Raw genomic sequence first — 25,390 nt, 5'->3', positions numbered from 1 at the left:
GGTTTCTGGAATAATGACAGGTAAGACTAGAGGTTATTTAGGTTTCTGAAATAATGACAGGTAAGACTAGAGGTTATTTAGGTTTCTGAAATAATGACAGGTAAGACTAGAGGTTATTTAGGTTTCTGGAATAATGACAGGTAAGACTAGAGGTTATTTAGGTTTCTGGAATAATGACAGGTAAGACTAGAGGTTATTTAGGTTTCTGAAATAATGACAGGTAAGACTAGAGGTTATTTAGGTTTCTGGAATAATGACAGGTAAGACTAGAGGTTATTTAGGTTTCTGAAATAATGACAGGTAAGACTAGAGGTTATTTAGGTTTCTGAAATAATGACAAGTAAGACTAGAGGTTATTTAGGTTTCTGAAATAATGACAGGTAAGACTAGAGGTTATTTAGGTTTCTGGAATAATGACAGGTAAGACTAGAGGTTATTTAGGTTTCTGAAATAATGACAAGTAAGACTAGAGGTTATTTAGGTTTCTGAAATAATGACAAGTAAGACTAGAGGTTATTTAGGTTTCTGAAATAATGACAAGTAAGACTAGAGGTTATTTAGGTTTCTGAAATAATGACAGGTAAGACTAGAGGTTATTTAGGTTTCTGGAATAATGACAGGTAAGACTAGAGGTTATTTAGGTTTCTGAAATAATGACAGGTAAGACTAGAGGTTATTTAGGTTTCTGAAATAATGACAAGTAAGACTAGAGGTTATTTAGGTTTCTGGAATAATGACAGGTAAGACTAGAGGTTATTTAGGTTTCTGAAATAATGACAGGTAAGACTAGAGGTTATTTAGGTTTCTGGAATAATGACAGGTAAGACTAGAGGTTATTTAGGTTTCTGAAATAATGACAAGTAAGACTAGAGGTTATTTAGGTTTCTGGAATAATGACAGGTAAGACTAGAGGTTATTTAGGTTTCTGAAATAATGACAAGTAAGACTAGAGGTTATTTAGGTTTCTGAAATAATGACAAGTAAGACTAGAGGTTATTTAGGTTTCTGAAATAATGACAAGTAAGACTAGAGGTTATTTAGGTTTCTGAAATAATGACAGGTAAGACTAGAGGTTATTTAGGTTTCTGGAATAATGACAGGTAAGACTAGAGGTTATTTAGGTTTCTGAAATAATGACAAGTAAGACTAGAGGTTATTTAGGTTTCTGAAATAATGACAAGTAAGACTAGAGGTTATTTAGGTTTCTGGAATAATGACAGGTAAGACTAGAGGTTATTTAGGTTTCTGAAATAATGACAGGTAAGACTAGAGGTTATTTAGGTTTCTGGAATAATGACAGGTAAGACTAGAGGTTATTTAGGTTTCTGAAATAATGACAGGTAAGACTAGAGGTTATTAAGGTTTCTGAAATAATGACAGGTAAGACTAGAGGTTATTTGACATACAGATACAGATCTTAAAACACTGAAGTTAATCTACTGTAGGTCTACATTGTCTTTCCACATGTTTGAGGCTGTATGACGTGTTGTGTGTTTGTAGAGACTTTATGATATGTTGTGTGTTTGTAGAGACTGTATGATATGTTGTGTGTTTGTAGAGACTTCATGATATGTTGTGTGTTTGTAGAGACTTCATGATGTGTTGTGTATTTGTAGAGACTGTATGATATGTTGTGTGTTTGTACATACTTTATGATATGTTGTGTGTTTGTACAGACTTTATGATATGTTGTGTATTTGTAGAGACTGTATGATATGTTGTGTGTTTGTACAGACTTTATGATATGTTGTGTGTTTGTAGAGACTGTATGATATGTTGTGTGTTTGTAGAGACTTCATGATATGTTGTGTGTTTGTAGACTGTATGATATGTTGTGTGTTTGTACAGACTTTATGATATGTTGTGTGTTTGTACAGACTTTATGATATGTTGTGTGTTTGTAGAGACTGTATGATATGTTGTGTGGTTGTAGAGACTGTATGATATGTTGTGTGTTTGTACAGACTGTATGATATGTTGTGTGTTTGTACAGACTTTATGATATGTTGTGTGTCTGTAGAGACTTTATGATATGTTGTGTGGTTGTAGAGACTGTATGATATGTTGTGTGTCTGTAGAGACTTTATGATATGTTGTGTGTTTGTAGAGACTTTATGATATGTTGTGTGGTTGTAGAGACTGTATGATATGTTGTGTGTTTGTAGAGACTTTATGATATGTTGTGTGTTTGTACAGACTGTATGATATGTTGTGTGTTTGTACAGACTTTATGATATGTTGTGTGGTTGTACAGACTTTATGATATGTTGTGTGGTTGTAGAGACTGTATGATATGTTGTGTGTCTGTAGAGACTTTATGATATGTTGTGTGTTTGTAGAGACTGTATGATATGTTGTGTGTTTGTAGAGACTTTATGATATGTTGTGTGTTTGTAGAGACTTCATGATATGTTGTGTGTTTGTAGAGACTTCATGATATGTTGTGTGTTTGTACAGACTTTATGATATGTTGTGTGTTTGTAGAGACTGTATGATATGTTGTGTGTTTCTAGAGACTTTATGGTATGTTGTGTGTTTGTAGAGACTGTATGATATGTTGTGTGTTTGTAGAGACTGTATGATATGTTGTGTGTTTCTAGAGACTGTATGATATGTTGTGTGTTTGTACAGACTTTATGATATGTTGTGTGTTTGTACAGACTGTATGATATGTTGTGTGTTTGTAGAGACTGTATGATATGTTGTGTGTTTCTAGAGACTTTATGATATGTTGTGTGTTTGTAGAGACTGTATGATATGTTGTGTGTTTGTAGAGACTGTATGATATGTTGTGTGTTTGTAGAGACTTTATGATATGTTGTGTGTTTGTAGAGACTGTATGATATGTTGTGTGTTTGTACAGACTTTATGATATGTTGTATGTTTGTAGAGACTTTATGATATGTCGTGTGTTTGTACAGACTTTATGATATGTTGTGTGTTTGTAGAGACTTTATGATATGTTGTGTGTTTGTAGAGACTGTATGATATGTTGTGTGTTTGTAGAGACTGTATGATATGTTGTGTGTTTGTAGAGACTTCATGATGTGTTGTGTATTTGTAGAGACTGTATGATATGTTGTGTGTTTGTAGAGACTTTATGATATGTTGTGTGTTTGTAGAGACTGTATGATATGTTGTGTGTCTGTTTCCTTCACCTCCACTCTGGTGTCAAACTTCATGACAGCTCCGGGGTTGAGGTGCACCTGGACTTCTGCCTGCCCCCCCACAGGAACCACACCCTCGGTGGGGGTCACCACCATGCCAGGCAGGGGGTACACGTCCAACACCTGATACCCACACACACACACACACACGCTATACCTCTATAAAACACACACACAAATATAAATGGAACAAAGACCCGGTGTGGAGTGTGTACCTGGAAGTAGGCATGGTTGTGTCCTGTGTTGTGTAGCGTTGCGGTCCTGACGGAGGGGAAGATGAGAGGTACTGATCCAAACACCAGATGTTTCTCAGCCAGCTGCACACTGGATGAACCAAGCTGGAGGGAGGGGAATGGGATCTCTCTCTACATTAACAATCACAGGAACCTCAACTACAGAAACACACAGACACACACACACACCTTGGCCACACATCGTAGCTGTGCAGTGTTTCCCTGGTGAACACACAGGTCAAACTGTCCCTCCAGAGGAGAGCAGAAAGAGGGATGCCACATCACCTCACAGTCTAACTCCCTGTACGCCTCCACAGTACCTAGCAGAGAGAAGAGGAGGGAGGGAGGGAGGGAGGGAGGGAGGGAGGGAGATACTAGAGACACGTACATCCCCACACAGAACATATAGAGACTAGACTACAGTACATATAGAAGACTAGACTACAGTACATATAGGAGACTAGACTACAGTACATTACCATACAGAACATATAGAAGACTAGACTACAGTACATATAGAAGACTAGACTACAGTACATTACCATACAGAACATATAGAAGACTAGACTACAGTACATATAGAAGACTAGACTACAGTACATATAGAAGACTAGACTACAGTACATATAGAAGACTAGACTACAGTACATTACCATACAGAACATATAGAAGACTAGACTACAGTACATATAGAAGATTAGACTACAGAACATATAGAAGACTAGACTACAGTACATTACCATACATAACATATAGAAGACTAGACTACAGTACATATAGGAGACTAGACTACAGTACATACAGAAGACTAGACTACAGTACATATAGAAGACTAGACTACAGTACATCACCATACATAACATATAGAAGACTAGACTACAGTACATCACCATACAGAACATATAGAAGACTAGACTACAGTACATCACCATACAGTACATATAGAAGACTAGACTACAGTACATCACCATACAGAACATATAGAAGACTAGACTACAGAACATATAGAAGACTAGACTACAGTACATTACCATACAGAACATATAGAAGACTAGACTACAGTACATTACCATACAGAACATATAGAAGACTAGACTACAGGACATAGAGGAGACTAGACTACAGAACATCACCATACAGAACATATAGAAGACTAGACCACAGTACATTACCATACAGAACATATAGAAGACTAGACTACAGAACATATAGAAGACTAGACTACAGTACATATAGGAGACTAGACTACAGAACATCACCATACAGAACATATAGAAGACTAGACTACAGTACATTACCATACAGAACATATAGAAGACTAGACTACAGAACATATAGAAGACTAGACTACAGTACATATAGAAGACTAGACTACAGTACATCACCATACAGAACATATAGAAGACTAGACTACAGTACATTACCATACAGAACATATAGAAGACTAGACTACAGAACATATAGAAGACTAGACTACAGAACATCACCATACAGAACATATAGAAGACTAGACTACAGAACATATAGAAGACTAGACTACAGTAGTGTGTAGTTTTGATAAGGCCCAGAGCAGCAGCCTACCTGTGGCTGGGCGTATGGAGAAGGCCATGCCCGTCTCTGTGATGATGGGCCTCCAGGTGAAGTCAGCCGGGTGGTTCCTGGGGTTGACCAGGGTCACAGTACCCCTGTAGCCCGACTGGGCCAGGTAGCTGGGGGAAGGGGACAGGACCACCTGGCTCTGGGACAGCTGGAGGACCACAGGGACCAGCTGGGACTGAACCAGGACATGGCTCCGGTGATGACTGTTCACCGTGTAGGAGATTGACCTGGGAGAGGGAGATGGAATCTACCAGTCAATTGTCAGCCAGTCAGTCAGTCAGTTAATCAATCAATAAGAATTGGGCTTGTCGTAGAAAATCACTTCAAATATAACTCTTACAAGAACTTTGTGAACTCAAATAAGATTTTTAATACAAATTGTATCACAATCTGGAATGTCCGCGGAACACACCCCGCGGCACACACACCGCGGCACACCCACCGCGGAACCCCCCTCCCAGAGCCTTAGCTCCTATATTTATACACACATAGCACTATGTCCATCCCTTATGCAAATGAAGTCTCCCTTCTCAAGTCATTCGCCACCACTATCCTCTAGTTCAAGCTTCCCGCTTGTTCACGCCCAATAACGCCCACATCTGCTCTCAGCTAGACTACAATGGTGGCCGGACCCTCCATCCTAGTGTGTCAGCATAATGTGTCAATGTACTCTTTGTTTTGTTTGCCTTTATTGGAATCAGCAGATTCTGTCTTATAAACCTCTGTTTAGAAGCAGCTGACTATGGATCCCTCTATCTTTAGTGTGTCAGCATAATGTGTCAATGTACTCTTTGTTCAGTTTGCCTTTATTGGAATCAGCAGATTCTGTACTATACGCCTTCTTTTTAGAAGGAGCTGACTATGGGTCCTTTTTATCATTAGTGTGTCAGGTCAGCAGACCATGTGTCTCCCCCTTTCATTAATGTGTCCAATTGTCTTAGGCATATTTCTCTAGTATGTGTCTTATTGGAATTGTCAGACTATATGTCTCTTCTACCATTAGCATCCAGTTGCCTTATGTTACTACTACAATCCCCCCTCTGGGGCTATTTAGCCACATAAATGATACAAATAAGACTTTGGGATAGTAAAAGAAAATACCTATGATAAACAAGAAAATACAAAAAATAAAAACAAAGTGAAGCATATAAACCAACTAGACCAAACATCTCCAATGTGAAATAGGAGTAAAAGATCTAATCAGAAACATAAAAAACAAAAACTAACTAGACCAAACATCTCCAATTGTCATAAAAGTAATAGATCAAATTTGGTATAAAAAATATAAGGATAAAATATTACATATTTGATGAAGCATGAGATATATCTAATTCTGTTGCTTTTTCAATGTTCTTATCTTGAGGTAGATCATTAGAGTTTATCAGAAAGTTTCAAATATCAGTAAAAACTCTCCTGACTGATGTCTCAGATTGCTTTGTTGGCACGGTGGTCTGCTTGGTAAGGGCAGTCGATGTCATCTAGTGGTAGCTACTGTGGTCGTCACAGCAGCCGCCACCCTTGTTGTTGTCACAGGTTCTTCCTGTTCAGGTGCAGGGGTAGGTCTTCACCTTCCACTGGTTCAATCTTGTTCATGATGAGCACCTACTCGTCTTTTTCTTTGATTCATGTCAGGTCACATCCTTTCGGGTCCCAAACGACTTCTCCCTTTGTTTGATGATGTGTCCATCCACAGAGTGCAATCTCCGATAAGGGTTTGATCCTTATGATTGAGATAGACTTCAGTTCTCCTGCTTCTGTTATACATTGAGGTGAAACATAGATTCTAACCTTGTCAGTCTTTTTGGATTGTTCGGCTGATTCCATTCTTCTCTTCCTGCTCCCACCATACATCTTGATTGTGCATTAGTCTGTTGTTTCTATACTAGCATTCACTGTTGCTTCTGTTATGTCAATGTCATTATTCTTTTGTTGTTCTAACATCAATTGTCTGTAAAGGAGACCATTCAAAAGTTTAAAAGTCAATTGTGGGGAAATCCCCATTTTCTTCAGCTTGCAGGACTTTTCCTCCTCTTTCTTCACCTGAGGCTCCCTCCTCAGGCCGGACTTAACTTCCATCTGGAAGGTTTCAATTTTTTTTAGGGAAAAGATGTTCTCATTCTGTGCCATGTGAGGCCTCTCCTCCTCTTCTGGGTGCATTAGTCGGTGCACTTGTCGTATTTTGGCTTTCACTTGATTTGCTGTTTTCTTGGCTCCTCCCTGGCGTCTCAATCGTTTCCGCTGCTCCTGCTCCCTCCAGGCTCCCTCCTGGTGAATCAGCATCCTCAGTGTCCTCATCTCTATGTGGTTGTATCCTTCTCTCTGTTGGGACTCAGCTGCAGTGGTTCAGATGGTACCACGTCTGGCTTCTTTTCACTTGGACGGCCGTTCTTGTTGCTTTGGCCACCTCATAGGGTCCATCTCTCCTCGGTTGATCCCACTTCCTCCGGAACACTTGAACGTGGACTAGATCTCCTGGTATCACTGGGAGAAGTCCTTCTGGTCCCCTTGGATCATCAGACGTAGAACCTCTCATCCTGGCTCAGGTTTCTGCCTTCTTTCTGTGAAGCATTCATACTTAGAGACTTATGGCCTCTGTTCTAAGATTGCACCATACATCCTCTTACTTCCATCACTCATCACACAACAAACAGACATTCCAGCTGAAGCTGGCGAACCCCTCTCCTTCTGGTTTCCTAAACATAAGACTTGGAAAACAACAGACAAAACATAACAGCATTGACAATGTTATGTGTTATGCATAAATATGTTCATGCAAACTGAAATCTGAGACCATGACAATTCCCACTCTCTCTTTACCTGACTCTATGCCTCCAGGATACTTTTCTGCTGGACTCCACAAAAATAAAAGCCCTAAAAAGCTTCCTCATGCTTCCACCCAGTCTTCCCCTTTCGGCCACAGGTTCTGAGAGGTGTTCCCAAATCATGTAAATTTTTACTTAGTTTCCCATCTGCTCCATTTTAACTGATAATCATGTGCATAACCTACAATTAACATTATCTCTTCTTGAATTAATTCAACACTGTTTATGCTTTCATATCAATCCCTTTAACATGTTTGTTTAGAGTATAATATCCTATAATCTATTCTTTTTCACATTATGTATTAAAAAATGAAACAAGTAACCTCCAAACTCAACCCAGTATGTCTAAAGTAGCCCCCAAACTCAACCCAGTATGTCTATGGTGGAATCTAATCTCTCTCTCTCTCTCTCTCTGATTCCACATCCTCTGTCATGGTGTTTTCAAGCTCATCCATTATTCAACTGGACCTTACTTCTCGTGAGACTTATGCACCCACCAAAGAGAGACATAAAGAACTTTACCACTGCAGTGTTGTAAGAAGTATACCACCAGCCTGGTGTATCTTGATGTACACTCAGTCTCCAGAATGCAGCCCAAGCCCTTCCATTTCTGGCTGTTTTTTCCTGAGGACATACACACTAACACATGGGTTATTTCCTGACAACATTAGCAAGATCACTAAATCTTAAGTTTTAATAATAGCCCTATGTAACCATTCTGCCTCAAATACCTGGCCTCCTACCACAGAAATATTCATAATGATAATCAAATGATGGTCCCTACAGCAACTGCTGTATAATACATTCTTAAAACATTCTCAAATCTTTTCTAATCAATTTAAAATAGATATCAGTCCCCCCTTAGGAACATATTCACAACCTTATGTTCCTCAAAACACAAATAAATTGACCAAACGAGAAAAAGAGAAAAAGAAATTACAATAATTGCACAGTTGCAATTTTACCACTATTTGTAATGTAATTAAACCTGGGGAAAACGTCCATCCTTTTCAATCTATGCCAATGTTATTGTTGGTCTCTTTCTTCTTCATTCATGGGTATCTTCGCACAACAGACTACCTATTTATTCAATTGAACATTACATTTTATCATCCCAATTCCAATGACATTAGAAAACAAAAGAAACAAAAAACCGATAATCAAATATTCTGGAAGTTTTGTCAACCTCCTTGTCCCAGGATTAGATTCCAGAGCTTCCCTAAGCCTATTAACGTTAAACAGTTCTATATCCAAATAACTAAACAGTTATGTTTATTGTTTATACATTTACCAACCCAATATTCAGGATAACAATCCTTAGTGTTTACTTTAACTCAAATTTGACCTGATCAATTCAATACACATCATCCCTTTAATAATTAACATTTAAACTAAACACTTTTATTACCAGTATTATCTATTTTCCCAATAGCCCTTTTGTCTCAGTTTTTCTTACATGAGTGGCCTGGTAATAAAAGTTCAATACCCCAATTCCTTTAATTCATAATACACCCTGGCCCATATCATTTCAACATGTCTATTATTTGTTACAGTTCACAGGTCATCAGACACAGTTGTCCCTCACTATTCAGTCGATTAGGGCGGGTATGAGCTCCACACCCACTAGTGGTGATATTCTCTCCCATGCCCTAAAGCATTCTGACGTCACCTTTCATGACAACTCCCTTATTCTACTGGTGATCTCTCAGATGAATTACAGATGATGTATCCATCAACAAAACCCACACAGAAACCCACACTCCAATAAACCCCCCGGAGTAACCTACATCACTTTTTATATGCAGAATGAACAAAGCACATTTGTGTATTTACCCAGAGACCATAACCCCAAGGAACTGATAATTTTACCTATGAACACATGTTATATCAAAAAAACAAAAATAAACCTATTCCGAATAACTTAGTCAATTTAAGGGTACAACTCTTCATAATTTTCCCAGGGACATAATAGATTTTCAAAGTAATTATACAGTTTGAATAGAGTCTGGTGTCTTAAACATTTTATAAGTATATCCCACCTGTTCCAACAATTTCTAGTAAAAGGTGATCAGTCTTTCACAAGAAATTCCTAGGATTCAGGGCATTTTGAGACCATTAATATGTTTCCACTCCCCCTTTCTTTAGGAGCAACTTAAATACATTTTTCAAAAACATGTTCATCCTTTTGCATACCCAATTTGAAACTGAATTGGAAAAAACCCTTCCAATAAACCTACTAATGTATATTCATTCCCAGTACATGGTGCACTTAGTAGTAAATCATAAGCCAATAATCGCAAAGGGACTGGACTCACTCATCCAGAACTCCATGTTTTAGCCTTATCCACATATTTTTATTTTTAAAGCGGCTGACTTTAATTAACTGCTTTCCACAGTAATGCAGTCTCCAATGACATTGTTGACCAGAGAAGATTAAAAAACCCTTTTTTTTCCCTTATTCTTTCTGGAAAAGAAAGTGTACATATTGTTAATATTCACAACATTACCTTTTAGTCAGCAAACCAATAATTTTACTTATCCATAGATTTTATTCTAAAGCGTCTTTAACAGTTCCAGAGAATTGTGGTATAGAATGTCTAACAATTAAAATTCCATCGTTATTTTACTAGATGTCAAACGTGATCCAATACTTCTTCTTGACCACATATAAACTGTAATCTCTATGAAACACTCATTGTTCGCTCAGAGACTATACACCGACAAGTAAAAAATTCCATTCTCACTAACCTCAAACCAATTAGTTGTTTGTTATTTTGACAAGGAAATAAACTCTTGTATAGCGGCATTTCCTACTACCGCACTAAGTTCTAATGTACACTACCCGATATACCTATATCCAGAACAGAGAGCTATTTTCTTATTGGTTCTTAGATCTTGTCAATAGTTCTGCCAATCACCCGCACGTCTGCGAGGACTAGAGGAACCACACACACAACCTCATCGCAATGTATTTTCTGATGATAGAATGTTGACATCAGAACGCCTACAAATCGAGCTTCACATTTTGGTCCCATGCGACTATTTATTTATTTATTTTTCCTAAATACTCCCATGTATTTCTACACCTTTTATTTACTATTTTTCCGAGTTAGAGCCAATCTCCTTTCCAATTAATAATTCATTTGTCACATCACTTAATTTCTTTTATCGAAGCCTACTCTATACAGTACATACATTATTTCTGAATACTACAGCATCAACTCTACTCTGTCACAGGAGAGCTGCGCGCTCCCTCTCCTGGACGTTCTGCCTACATACACACACAACTCATCTTTCCTTCCTAATCTTCTATTTTTACACAGATCTACTCATTTCTTACAACATTATCATTCATCCTTTTATGTTTCATCCATTCATTCAATCCCTTTGTTTTTACCTCAAAACAACTCAGTCTTTCTTTATTGACTTAATTCACTTCCTTCTACATAAGCCTAGACTTCTACAATATGACGAGACTACTGTCTAATCGGATCAGCTTGTCTTCATATCCTATTCAACCCCCAATACTTATCTTTTCTTCTATTCTTAGAGTAGTATTGTGGCGTGACCTACTGAATTACCAAACCCTGGTAGCTAGACAGAGCGGTTTTTTATTCGCAGGATTTCTTTTGCATTTGAACGCCGCACAATCGGGCCAACGTTTTTCCTGCACCTACTACTTCACCCATACAATCTTCCTTTCAGAGCGGAAACTATGAATATTTATTTAACTACTGATTTATGTTTTGACCGTATAAGTTACTTTTGCAGTTGAACGCCGCACAATCGGGCCAACGTTTTCCTACAACCTACCGATTTATGCTTTGACCGTATAAGTTACTTTTGCAGTTGAACGCCGCACAATCGGGCTAACGTTTTCCTACAACCTACTGTTTTATGCTTTGACTGTATAAGCTACTTTTTCAGTTGAACGCCGCACAATCGGGCTAACGTTTTCCTACAACCTACTGTTTTATGCTTTGACTGTATAAGCTACTTTTGCAGTTGAACGCCGCACAATCGGGCTAACGTTTTCCTACAACCTACTGTTTTATGCTTTGACTGTATAAGCTACTTTTTCAGTTGAACGCCGCACAATCGGGCTAACGTTTTCCTACAACCTACTGTTTTATGCTTTGACTGTATAAGCTACTTTTGCAGTTGAACGCCGCACAATCGGGCTAACGTTTTCCTACAACCTACTGTTTTATGCTTTGACTGTATAAACTACTTGTTGTAGCCCTGCGCCTGAGCCCAGCCGCTCAACTAGAGAGTACAAACAGTTGCGCCGATCAGCCCACACAAGGCTGCTCAAAATGAATGGTCCGACGAGAGGGGCAGTCCGAATCACACACACCCGACACGAGTCGCCCGCTCAGGTTGACTGAGGTGTGTTTACGCACATCCCAAAACAGATCCTGATACGGTCGAACCCGGCCAAGCAGAATCAGACGGAACAACTCCCCCAATCAAACCAGACACATGAACCTGTCTCGAGCAGTCCAACCAGAACAAATGCCCGCTCCCCCCAGCCAAACACCCGACACAATCAAAGTTCACAGTTCCAGTTCACTCAATCTCTAGACATGCGCATTCATACAAAACCCAAACTCACACATGCATGCACATTTATTTGAATTCAAAAGTTCTTTCGTTTTTATCGTTTTTAGGAAATTTGAGAGAGAGACCTACATGACATTCCTCCCGCTGAGACAGGACTCTGAAGCAATCTACACAAACATTTCAACTATTGTAAGAACTTGCTTACCGTATATAGTTGGGTGGCCACCTCTGTTTGTTTAGATTGTCCAAAGAACCCATCATCAGCCAAGAACGTCCCAGTCCCTATCAGCTCCTGGCAAGCTCGCCAATTATGTCGTAGAAAATCACTTCAAATATAACTCTTACAAGAACTTTGTGAACTCAAATAAGATTTTTAATACAAATTGTATCACAATCTGGAATGTCCGCGGAACACACCCCGCGGCACACACACCGCGGAACACCCACCGCGGAACCCACACTCCAATAAACCCCCCGGAGTAACCTACATCACTTTTTATATGCAGAATGAACAAAGCACATTTGTGTATTTACCCAGAGACCATAACCCCAAGGAACTGATAATTTTACCTATGAACACATGTTATATCAAAAAAACAAAAATAAACCTATTCCGAATAACTTAGTCAATTTAAGGGTACAACTCTTCATAATTTTCCCAGGGACATAATAGATTTTCAAAGTAATTATACAGTTTGAATAGAGTCTGGTGTCTTAAACATTTTATAAGTATATCCCACCTGTTCCAACAATTTCTAGTAAAAGGTGATCAGTCTTTCACAAGAAATTCCTAGGATTCAGGGCATTTTGAGACCATTAATATGTTTCCACTCCCCCTTTCTTTAGGAGCAACTTAAATACATTTTTCAAAAACATGTTCATCCTTTTGCATACCCAATTTGAAACTGAATTGGAAAAAACCCTTCCAATAAACCTACTAATGTATATTCATTCCCAGTACATGGTGCACTTAGTAGTAAATCATAAGCCAATAATCGCAAAGGGACTGGACTCACTCATCCAGAACTCCATGTTTTAGCCTTATCCACATATTTTTATTTTTAAAGCGGCTGACTTTAATTAACTGCTTTCCACAGTAATGCAGTCTCCAATGACATTGTTGACCAGAGAAGATTAAAAAACCCTTTTTTTTCCCTTATTCTTTCTGGAAAAGAAAGTGTACATATTGTTAATATTCACAACATTACCTTTTAGTCAGCAAACCAATAATTTTACTTATCCATAGATTTTATTCTAAAGCGTCTTTAACAGTTCCAGAGAATTGTGGTATAGAATGTCTAACAATTAAAATTCCATCGTTATTTTACTAGATGTCAAACGTGATCCAATACTTCTTCTTGACCACATATAAACTGTAATCTCTATGAAACACTCATTGTTCGCTCAGAGACTATACACCGACAAGTAAAAAATTCCATTCTCACTAACCTCAAACCAATTAGTTGTTTGTTATTTTGACAAGGAAATAAACTCTTGTATAGCGGCATTTCCTACTACCGCACTAAGTTCTAATGTACACTACCCGATATACCTATATCCAGAACAGAGAGCTATTTTCTTATTGGTTCTTAGATCTTGTCAATAGTTCTGCCAATCACCCGCACGTCTGCGAGGACTAGAGGAACCACACACACAACCTCATCGCAATGTATTTTCTGATGATAGAATGTTGACATCAGAACGCCTACAAATCGAGCTTCACATTTTGGTCCCATGCGACTATTTATTTATTTATTTTTCCTAAATACTCCCATGTATTTCTACACCTTTTATTTACTATTTTTCCGAGTTAGAGCCAATCTCCTTTCCAATTACTAATTCATTTGTCACATCACTTAATTTCTTTTATCGAAGCCTACTCTATACAGTACATACATTATTTCTGAATACTACAGCATCAACTCTACTCTGTCACAGGAGAGCTGCGCGCTCCCTCTCCTGGACGTTCTGCCTACATACACACACAACTCATCTTTCCTTCCTAATCTTCTATTTTTACACAGATCTACTCATTTCTTACAACATTATCATTCATCCTTTTATGTTTCATCCATTCATTCAATCCCTTTGTTTTTACCTCAAAACAACTCAGTCTTTCTTTATTGACTTAATTCACTTCCTTCTACATAAGCCTAGACTTCTACAATATGACGAGACTACTGTCTAATCGGATCAGCTTGTCTTCATATCCTATTCAACCCCCAATACTTATCTTTTCTTCTATTCTTAGAGTAGTATTGTGGCGTGACCTACTGAATTACCAAACCCTGGTAGCTAGACAGAGCGGTTTTTTATTCGCAGGATTTCTTTTGCATTTGAACGCCGCACAATCGGGCCAACGTTTTTCCTGCACCTACTACTTCACCCATACAATCCTCCTTTCAGAGCGGAAACTATGAATATTTATTTAACTACTGATTTATGTTTTGACCGTATAAGTTACTTTTGCAGTTGAACGCCGCACAATCGGGCCAACGTTTTCCTACAACCTACTGTTTTATGCTTTGACTGTATAAGCTACTTTTGCAGTTGAACGCCGCACAATCGGGCTAACGTTTTCCTACAACCTACTGTTTTATGCTTTGACTGTATAAGCTACTTTTGCAGTTGAACGCCGCACAATCGGGCTAACGTTTTCCTACAACCTACTGTTTTATGCTTTGACTGTATAAACTACTTGTTGTAGCCCTGCGCCTGAGCCCAGCCGCTCAACTAGAGAGTACAAACAGTTGCGCCGATCAGCCCACACAAGGCTGCTCAAAATGAATGGTCTGACGAGAGGGGCAGTCCGAATCACACACACCCGACACGAGTCGCCCGCTCAGGTTGACTGAGGTGTGTTTACGCACATCCCAAAACAGATCCTGATACGGTCGAACCCGGCCAAGCAGAATCAGACGGAACAACTCCCCCAATCAAACCAGACACATGAACCTGTCTCGAGCAGTCCAACCAGAACAAATGCCCGCTCCCCCCAGCCAAACACCCGACACAATCAAAGTTCACAGTTCCAGTTCACTCAATCTCTAGACATGCGCATTCATACAAAACCCAAACTCACACATGCATGCACATTTATTTGAATTCAAAAGCTCTTTCGTTTTTATCGTTTTTAGGAAATTTGAGAGAGAGACCTACATGACATTCCTCCCGCTGAGACAGGACTCTGAAGCAATCCACACAAACATTTCAACTATTGTAAGAACTTGCTTACCGTATATAGTTGGGCGGCCACCTCTGTTTGTTTAGATTGTCCAAAGAACCCATCATCAGCCAAGAACGTCCCAGTCCCTATCAGCTCCTGGCAAGCTCGCCAATTATGTCGTAGAAAATCACTTCAAATATAACTCTTACAAGAACTTTGTGAACTCAAATAAGATTTTTAATACAAATTGTATCACAATCTGGAATGTCCGCGGAACACACCCCGCGGCACACACACCGCGGCACACCCACCGCGGAACCCCCCTCCCAGAGCCTTAGCTCCTATATTTATACACACATAGCACTATGTCCATCCCTTATGCAAATGAAGTCTCCCTTCTCAAGTCATTCGCCACCACTATCCTCTAGTTCAAGCTTCCCGCTTGTTCACGCCCAATAACGCCCACATCTGCTCTCAGCTAGACTACAATGGTGGCCGGACCCTCCATCCTAGTGTGTCAGCATAATGTGTCAATGTACTCTTTGTTTTGTTTGCCTTTATTGGAATCAGCAGATTCTGTCTTATAAACCTCTGTTTAGAAGCAGCTGACTATGGATCCCTCTATCTTTAGTGTGTCAGCATAATGTGTCAATGTACTCTTTGTTCAGTTTGCCTTTATTGGAATCAGCAGATTCTGTACTATACGCCTTCTTTTTAGAAGGAGCTGACTATGGGTCCTTTTTATCATTAGTGTGTCAGGTCAGCAGACCATGTGTCTCCCCCTTTCATTAATGTGTCCAATTGTCTTAGGCATATTTCTCTAGTATGTGTCTTATTGGAATTGTCAGACTATATGTCTCTTCTACCATTAGCATCCAGTTGCCTTATGTTACTACTACAGGCTCGATTTGGTTTGTCAATTATCAATTTAGGAAACCTCTATATAAAGAGAGAGAGAGAGACAGAGAGAGAGAGAGACAGAGAGAGAGAAAGAGAGAGAGAGAGAGAGAGAGACAGAGAGAGAGAGAGAGAGAGAGAGAGAGAGAGAGAGAGAGAGAGAGAGAGAGATAGAGAGAGAGAGAGAGAGAGAGAGAGAGAGAGAGAGAGAGAGAGAGAGAGAGAGAGAGAGACAGAGAGAGAGAGAGAGAGAGAGAGACAGAGAGAGAGACAGAGAGAGAGAGAGACAGAGACAGAGACAGAGACAGAGACAGAGACAGAGACAGACAACCAACCACACACACACAGTGACTAACTTGTGGAACTTTCCCAGCTTGGTGCTCTCTAAGACGAGGGGCAGGGTGGCCCTGGAAAGGGGGGGCAGGACGTGGGACAGGGGGCTGGAGCGCTGCAGCTCAGGACAGCAGTCTAACTCCAGCTGCACCCACACATACACCTGCAGGTTGTTCACCAGGTCCAGGTTCCTCACACACACTGAGGCCACACACACCTCACCAAAATCTATTGAGGACGGGCCTGGAGGAGGAAGAGGGGAAACCAAACTCTGACTCACATCTTTAAAATGCTAATTCTGTGAATATTCTCTTCATCAGCCATGGTAGGGACAAGAGGGCCTAAGATTCCTAATGCAAACAATGACTGCATGCGTTTCTCACCTATGACAACTTGGTGGAGCTGCTGAACTGTCAGGGTGCGGCTGCAGTCTGCCACCTCCTGGTTGGTGGAGGGTAGTGCATTGATGCCCTCTGTCACCTGGACAACAGAGGGTCAAAGTGTCAGAGGAATTCCATACAGTCAGTCAGGAAACACCAGATATAGAATGATAGAGACAGAGGAATTCCATACAGTCAGTCAGGAAACACCAGATATAGAATGATAGAGACAGAGGAATTCCATACAGTCAGTCAGGAAACACCAGATATAGAATGATAGAGACAGAGGAATTCCATACAGTCAGTCAGGAAACACCAGATATAGAATGATAGAGACAGAGGAATTCCATACAGTCAGGCAGGAAACACCAGATATAGAATGATAGAGACAGAGGAATTCCATACAGTCAGGCAGGAAACACCAGATATAGAATGATAGAGACAGAGGAATTCCATACAGTCAGTCAGGAAACACCAGATATAGAATGATAGAGACAGAGGAATTCCATACAGTCAGGCAGGAAACACCAGATATAGAATGATAGAGACAGAGGAATTCCATACAGTCAGGCAGGAAACACCAGATATAGAATGATAGAGACAGAGGAATTCCATACAGTCAGGCAGGAAACACCAGATATAGAATGATAGAGACAGAGGAATTCCATACAGTCAGGCAGGAAACACCAGATATAGAATGATAGAGACAGAGGAATTCCATACAGTCAGGCAGGAAACACCAGATATAGAATGATAGAGACAGACAGAGGAATTCCATACAGTCAGGCAGGAAACACCAGATATAGAATGATAGAGACAGAGGAATTCCATACAGTCAGGCAGGAAACACCAGATATAGAATGATAGAGACAGAGGAATTCCATACAGTCAGGCAGGAAACACCAGATATAGAATGATAGAGACAGAGGAATTCCATACAGTCAGGCAGGAAACACCAGATATAGAATGATAGAAATTCCACAGTGTGCCATCACAGCAGCAAGATTTGTGACCTGTTGCCACAAGAAAAGGGCAACCAGTGAAGAACAAACACCACTGTAAATACAACCCATATTTATGTTTATTTATTTTAACTTGTGTGCTTTAACCATTTGTACATTGTTACAACACTGCATATATATAATATGACATTTGTAATGTCTTTATTGTTTTGAAACTTCTGTATGTGTAATGTTTACTGTTCATTTTTATTGTTTATTTGACTTTTGTATATTACCTACCTCACTTGCTTTGGCAATGTTAACACATGTTTCCCATGCCAATAAAGCCCCTTGAATTGAATTGAATTGAATTGACAGAGGAATTCCATACAGTCAGTCAGGAAACACCAGATATAGAATGATAGAGACAGAGGAATTCCATACAGTCAGGCAGGAAACACCAGATATAGAATGATAGAGACAGAGGAATTCCATACAGTCAGGCAGGAAACACCAGATATAGAATGATAGAGACAGAGGAATTCCATACAGTCAGGCAGGAAACACCAGATATAGAATGATAGAGACAGAGGAATTCCATACAGTCAGGCAGGAAACATGAGATATAGAATGATAGAGACAGAGGAATTCCATACAGTCAGTCAGGAAACACCAGATATAGAATGATAGAGACAGAGGAATTCCATACAGTCAGTCAGGAAACACCAGATATAGAATGATAGAGACAGAGGAATTCCATACAGTCAGTCAGGAAACACCAGATATAGAATGATAGAGACAGAGGAATTCCATACAGTCAGTCAGGAAACACCAGATATAGAATGATAGAGACAGAGGAATTCCATACAGTCAGGCAGGAAACACGAGATATAGAATGATAAAGTGGGGGGATTGCATAGGCTAAAACAAGTAACTGTAGACTTTAGAGGACCCATGCAAAATGGTTTACTAGAGACTTTAAACACTCTGCTTTACCTGCCATACCTGTCTGAATCTGGAGCTGGTCTCCATGGCAGCCAGCATAGAGGTGGTCAATAGCTGGCTATGTCCCTGGTCGACGCTCCGCCCCTCCTGGCTGTGATTGGACTCCAGGTCCCTCAGAGAGAGCTGGGGGGTGAGGAGTCCAGCGGCAGGCCGGAGCCCAATGTCTATGTCATCCTCCACCTCACCATGCAGCCTGAGCATACATGGAAAACATTGTCAGATACCGCCTTGTTGTCAGCCTACAGCACATATTGAGGGGATTTGATTAAACTGGCCAGGTTGCACTGGGGTATGGCCCGTCACGTGACTGGGCGAAGCGGGTGATGGAGGCGCGCTCTGCTCAAATGGAACAGTAATCTGCACCGCCCGGTCACATTATCAACAAGTCAGCATGAGGCATCGTTCAGAAACATCTCTTCTTCATCAAATACAGTATATGTTTCAACTTTCAAACTAGTTTTCATTGGGAAGGCAGACAAAGCCTTTTTATCAAAAGAGAAGAGTAGAGCGCCAGATGAATCAGATAGGAATAGGAAGACTTTTTAAAAGGGGAGTGGCTAGGACCGAGCTTTGGAAAGGGGGGAGGGATGGATTTGTCAGTTTCAGTTTACAGTTTCGTTCTTGCTTAAAATGTTGAACCCACTAAGCATTTACCGTCAGGCTGTCTTTTTCAGATATTTTTTGTGGTCTGGACCGGCCTTGATTTCAACATCCCACTGATTTAGATTTTTGATCCGGTCTGGACAGAATTTGAACCATTCATAGACATCTATATTTGGTTCAGATTTGGTCCAGTCCAGCCTTGATTTGACCCCAAAAAACAAATCTATGACTGATTCAGATTTGGTCCAGTCCAGCCTTGATTTGACCCCAAAAAACAAATCTATGACTGGTTCAGATTTGGTCCAGTCCAGCCTTGATTTGACCCCAAAAAACAAATCTATGACTGGTTCAGATTTGGTCCAGTCCAGCCTTGATTTGACCCCAAAAAACAAATCTATGACTGATTCAGATTTGGTCCAGTCCAGCCTTGGTTTGACCCCAAAAAACAAATCTATGACTGATTCAGATTTGGTCCAGTCCAGCCTTGGTTTGACCCCAAAAAACAAATCTATGACTGATTCAGATTTGGTCCAGTCCAGCCTTGGTTTGACCCCAAAAAACAAATCTATGACTGATTCAGATTTGGTCCAGTCCAGCCTTGATTTGACCCCAAAAAACAAATCTATGACTGATTCAGATTTGGTCCAGTCCAGCCTTGATTTGACCCCAAAAAACAAATCTATGACTGATTCAGATTTGGTCCAGTCCAGCCTTGATTTGACCCCAAAAAACAAATCTATGACTGATTCAGATTTGGTCCAGTCCAGCCTTGATTTGACCCCAAAAAACAAATCTATGACTGATTCAGATTTGGTCCAGTCCAGCCTTGATTTGACCCCAAAAAACAAATCTATGACTGATTCAGATTTGGTCCAGTCCAGCCTTGGTTTGACCCCAAAAAACAAATCTATGACTGATTCAGATTTGGTCCAGTCCAGCCTTGATTTGACCCCAAAAAACAAATCTATGACTGATTCAGATTTGGTCCAGTCCAGCCTTGATTTGACCCCAAAAAACAAATCTATGACTGATTCAGATTTGGTCCAGTCCAGCCTTGATTTGACCCCAAAAAACAAATCTATGACTGATTCAGATTTGGTCCAGTCCAGCCTTGATTTGACCCCAAAAAACAAATCTATGACTGATTCAGATTTGGTCCAGTCCAGCCTTGATTTGACCCCAAAAAACAAATCTATGACTGATTCAGATTTGGTCCAGTCCAGCCTTGATTTGACCCCAAAAAACAAATCTATGACTGATTCAGATTTGGTCCAGTCCAGCCTTGATTTGACCCCAAAAAACAAATCTATGACTGATTCAGATTTGGTCCAGTCCAGCCTTGATTTGACCCCAAAAAACAAATCTATGACTGATTCAGATTTGGTCCAGTCCAGCCTTGATTTGACCCCAAAAAACAAATCTATGACTGATTCAGATTTGGTCCAGTCCAGCCTTGATTTGACCCCAAAAAACAAATCTATGACTGATTCAGATTTGGTCCAGTCCAGCCTTGATTTGACCCCAAAAAACAAATCTATGACTGATTCAGATTTGGTCCAGTCCAGCCTTGGTTTGACCCCAAAAAACAAATCTATGACTGATTCAGATTTGGTCCAGTCCAGCCTTGGTTTGACCCCAAAAAACAAATCTATGACTGATTCAGATTTGGTCCGGTCCAGACTGGACCAAATCTGAACCAATCATAGATATTGGACATCACAGTATTTTATTTATTTTAACCTTTATTTAACTAGGCAAGTCAGTTAAGAACAAATTCTTATTTACAATGACGGCCTACCCCGGCCAAACCCAAACACAAACGACTCTGGGCCAACTGTGCGCCGCCCTATGGGAGTCCCAATCACGGCCGGTTGTGATACAGCCTGAAATTGAACCAGGGTCTGTAGTGACGCCTCTAACTCTGAGATGCAGTGCCTTAGACCGCTGCACCACTCGGGAGCACAGTACAGTACAGTAGAGTACAGTAAAGTAGAGCACAGTACAGTACAGTAGAGATCAGTAAAGTAGAGCACAGTACAGTACAGTAGAGCACAATACAGTACAGTAGAGATCAGTAAAGTAGAGCACAGTACAGTACAGTAGAGCACAATACAGTACAGTACATGTACTCTATTCTACTGAACTAAACTGTAAACTATAGTACTTTACTGAATAAAACTCAACAGTCCTGTACCAAATCAAATCAAATGTATTTATATAGCCCTTCGTACATCAGCTGATATCTCAAAGTGCTGTACAGAAACCCAGCCTAAAACCCCAAACAGCAAGCAATGCAGGTGTAGAAGCACAGTGGCTAGGAAAAACTCCCTAGAAAGGCCAAAACCTAGGAAGAAACCTAGAGAGGAACCAGGCTATGTACCATACTCTACTGTACTCTACTGTACTGTAATGTGATTTTCAAACGTGTGAAACAGCCTAGACGTCTATGATTCGTTCAGATTTGGATCTGGTCCGAACTGACCAAATTTGTTTAGGGGGCGGATCTCATTCGAATAATACCAAGCATGCTTTGCAAGTGTTTGTTTTCAACATTTACATTTTGTTCATTCAGCCGACGCTCTTATCCAGAGCGACTGGCAGTCAGTGCATTCAATTAAGGTAGATAAAGAACAACATATCACAGTCATAGCAGGAAAAAAAAACATTGTGTAACCGTTACTGAGAATGTTATTGTAGTTAAAGTGGTCTGTTGGTTCATTCTGTATGTAGGATTATTTTGGACATCATTGCTGCCAGTTTTAAAGCTTTTGAAAAATCTAACATAAGTGAATGTGACTGATGAGGGCAATAATAAATCACAATCTTCAGTTGGCCTCTCATTCCTATGTTATTGTGATACACAGTCATGCTTAACTCATTGATAATGTACAGTACGTGCAGAAATTTCTACATAGAATCAATGACTGAAAAAACACACGTATTTTCAAAGTCTGTAAATTAAGAATTTTTTAACATCCAGAAAATACGCATTTTCAATGTCCGAAAATAAGACCTTTCTTCGACGTCCGAGGTGAAATGCTTTGAAAGGCTGATCATGGCTCACATCAACACCATTATCTCAGAAACCCTGGACCCACTCCAATTTGCATACCGCACCAACAGATCCACAGATGATGCAATCTCTATTGCACTCCACACCGCCCTTTCCCACCTGGACAAAAGGAACACCTATGTGAGAATGCTATTCATTGACTACAGCTCAGCGTTCAACACCATAGTGCCCTCAAAGCTCATCACTAAGCTAAGGATCCTGGGACTAAACACCTCCCCCTGCAACTGGATCCTGGACTTCCTGACCACCGCCTCCAGATGGTGAGGGTAGGTAATAACACATTCGCCACGCTGATCATCAACATGGGGGCCCCTCAGGGGTGCGTGCTCAGTCCCCTCCTGTACTCCCTGTTCACTCATGACTGCACGGGCCAGGCACGACTCCAACACCAGTGGTAGGCCTGATCACCGACAGCGATGAGACAGCCTTTAGGGAGGAGGTCAGAGACCTGACCGTGTGGTGCAAGGACAACAACCTCTCCCTCAACGTGATCAAGACAAAGGAGATGATTGTGGACTACAGGAAACGGAGGAGCGAGCACGCCCCCATTCTCATCGATGGGGCTGTAGTGGAGCAGGTTGAGAGCTTCAAGTTCCTTGGCGTCCACATCACCAACAAACTAACATGGTCCAAGCACACCAAGACAGTCGTGAAGAGGGCACGACAAAACCTATTCCCCCCTCAGGAGACTGAAAAGATTTGGCATGGTCCTCAGATCCTCAAAAGGTTTTACAGCTACACCATCGAGAGTTTCCTGACGGGTTGCATCACCCCCTCCCTCTTCTACACTGCTGCTACTCTCTGTTATTATCTATGCATAGTCACTTTAATAACTCTACCTACATGTACATATTACCTCAATTACCTCGACACCGGTGCCCCCGCACATTGACTCTGTACCTGTAGCCCCTGTATATAACCCCGCTATTGTTATTTACTTATGCTCTATAAATATTTGTTATTCTTATCTCTTTTGGGGGGGGTATTTTCTTAAAACTGCATTGTTGGTTAAGGTCTTGTAAGTAAGCATTTCACTGTAAGGTCTATACCTGTTGTATTCGGCGCATGTGACAAATACAATTTGATTTGAAGACGCATTTTCAGCACCTGAAATGTGTGTAATGTCAAGTCTTTTCAGTGTCATTTTGCTTACTGGGTAGCGCTTTGGTTGTGGTTGCCAAGATTACAACATACAGAACACACATCCCACTCTGTCTACCTCGCAGTGGTTTTCTGCAAGCGTGTCTTTCGCAGGCTCCTGATGAAGGCTAGGTAGTGATCTCTGTGTCTCTGTCTCTGCTGCTCCTCCTCCTCCGTGAAGGAAAAGTCAGGGTCCACGTAGCGGTAACGCTCCACCCCCGTGAAGATGGTCCTGGGTGGAGGGAGAGAGGATATAAGCAGTTCATAGGCAGAACATAGGGGCTACATAGGACTTTAAAGAACAAAGGGGCTACATAGGACTTTACAGAACAAAGGGGCTACATAGGACTTTAGAGAACATAGGGGCTACATAGGACTTTACAGAACATAGGGGCTACATAGGACTTTAAAGAACAAAGGGGCTACATAGGACTTTACAGAACATAGGGGCTACATAGGACTTTAGAGAACATAGGGGCTACATAGGACTTTACAGAACATAGGGGCTACATAGGACTTTAGAGAACATAGGGGCTACATAGGACTTTACAGAACATAGGGGCTACATAGTACTTTAGAGAACATAGGGGCTACATAGGACTTTACAGGAACATAGGGGCTACATAGGACTTTACAGGAACATAGGGGCTACATAGGACTTTACAGGAACACCAATGCAAATTGTAAACAGACTGCGCTGACTGCCCAGTCATCTGGTCACTTTAATAATGCCACATTAATAATGTTTACAGATCTTGCATTACTCATCTCATATGTATATACTGTATCTTATACCATCTATTGCATCTTGCCTATGACACTCGGTCATCGCTCATCCATATATTTATATGTACATATTCTTATTCCATCCCTTTACTTAGATTTGTGTGTATTAGGTAGTTGTTGTGGAATTGTTAGATTACTTGACAGATATTACTGCACTGTCGGAATTAGAAGCACAAGCATTTCGCTACACTCGCATTAACATCTGCTAACCATGTGTATGTGACCAATAGAATTTGATTTGATCTGATCTGGAGGTCCAGTAGTTCCCTGCAAACCTGACTGCACTGATACTATTTCCATCATTACTATTAGTAGTACTGATACTATTTCCATCATTACTATTAGTAGTACTGATACTATTTCCATCATTACTATTAGTAGTACTGATACTATTTCCATCATTACTATTAGTAGTACTGATACTATTCCCATCATTACTATTAGTAGTACTGATACTATTTCCATCATTACTATTAGTAGTACTGATACTATTTCCATCATTACTATTAGTAGTACTGATACTATTTCCATCATTACTATTAGTAGTACTGATACTATTTCCATCATTACTATTAGTAGTACTGATACTATTTCCATCATTACTATTAGTAGTACTGATACTATTTCCATCATTACTATTAGTAGTACTGATACGTCTCTGGAATAGGTCACAGGGTGCCAT

The 25,390-nt window shown here is 40.3% G+C and overlaps 1 protein-coding gene across 1 annotated transcript in view; it reads right to left on the bottom strand.

The window, feature by feature from the left end:
* Nucleotides 1-25,390, bottom strand: part of LOC139532983 (cilia- and flagella-associated protein 47-like) — a 107,028-nt gene that overhangs the window by 69,555 nt on the left and 12,083 nt on the right. The window contains exons 11-16 of the mRNA XM_071331126.1: nt 24,002-24,154; nt 19,107-19,299; nt 17,164-17,260; nt 16,804-17,023; nt 4,982-5,226; nt 3,590-3,720 (exon numbers count right to left, since the gene is read on the bottom strand). Coding sequence (XP_071187227.1) covers nt 3,590-3,720; nt 4,982-5,226; nt 16,804-17,023; nt 17,164-17,260; nt 19,107-19,299; nt 24,002-24,154 — 1,039 coding nt within the window. The remainder of the gene's footprint in view (nt 1-3,589; nt 3,721-4,981; nt 5,227-16,803; nt 17,024-17,163; nt 17,261-19,106; nt 19,300-24,001; nt 24,155-25,390) is intronic.

The sequence above is a fragment of the Salvelinus alpinus genome, chromosome 10 (assembly GCF_045679555.1).
Source record: "Salvelinus alpinus chromosome 10, SLU_Salpinus.1, whole genome shotgun sequence".
In the NCBI taxonomy this organism is placed as follows: Eukaryota; Metazoa; Chordata; class Actinopteri; order Salmoniformes; family Salmonidae; genus Salvelinus; species Salvelinus alpinus.
This window is presented reverse-complemented; position numbering and strand designations above follow the sequence as displayed.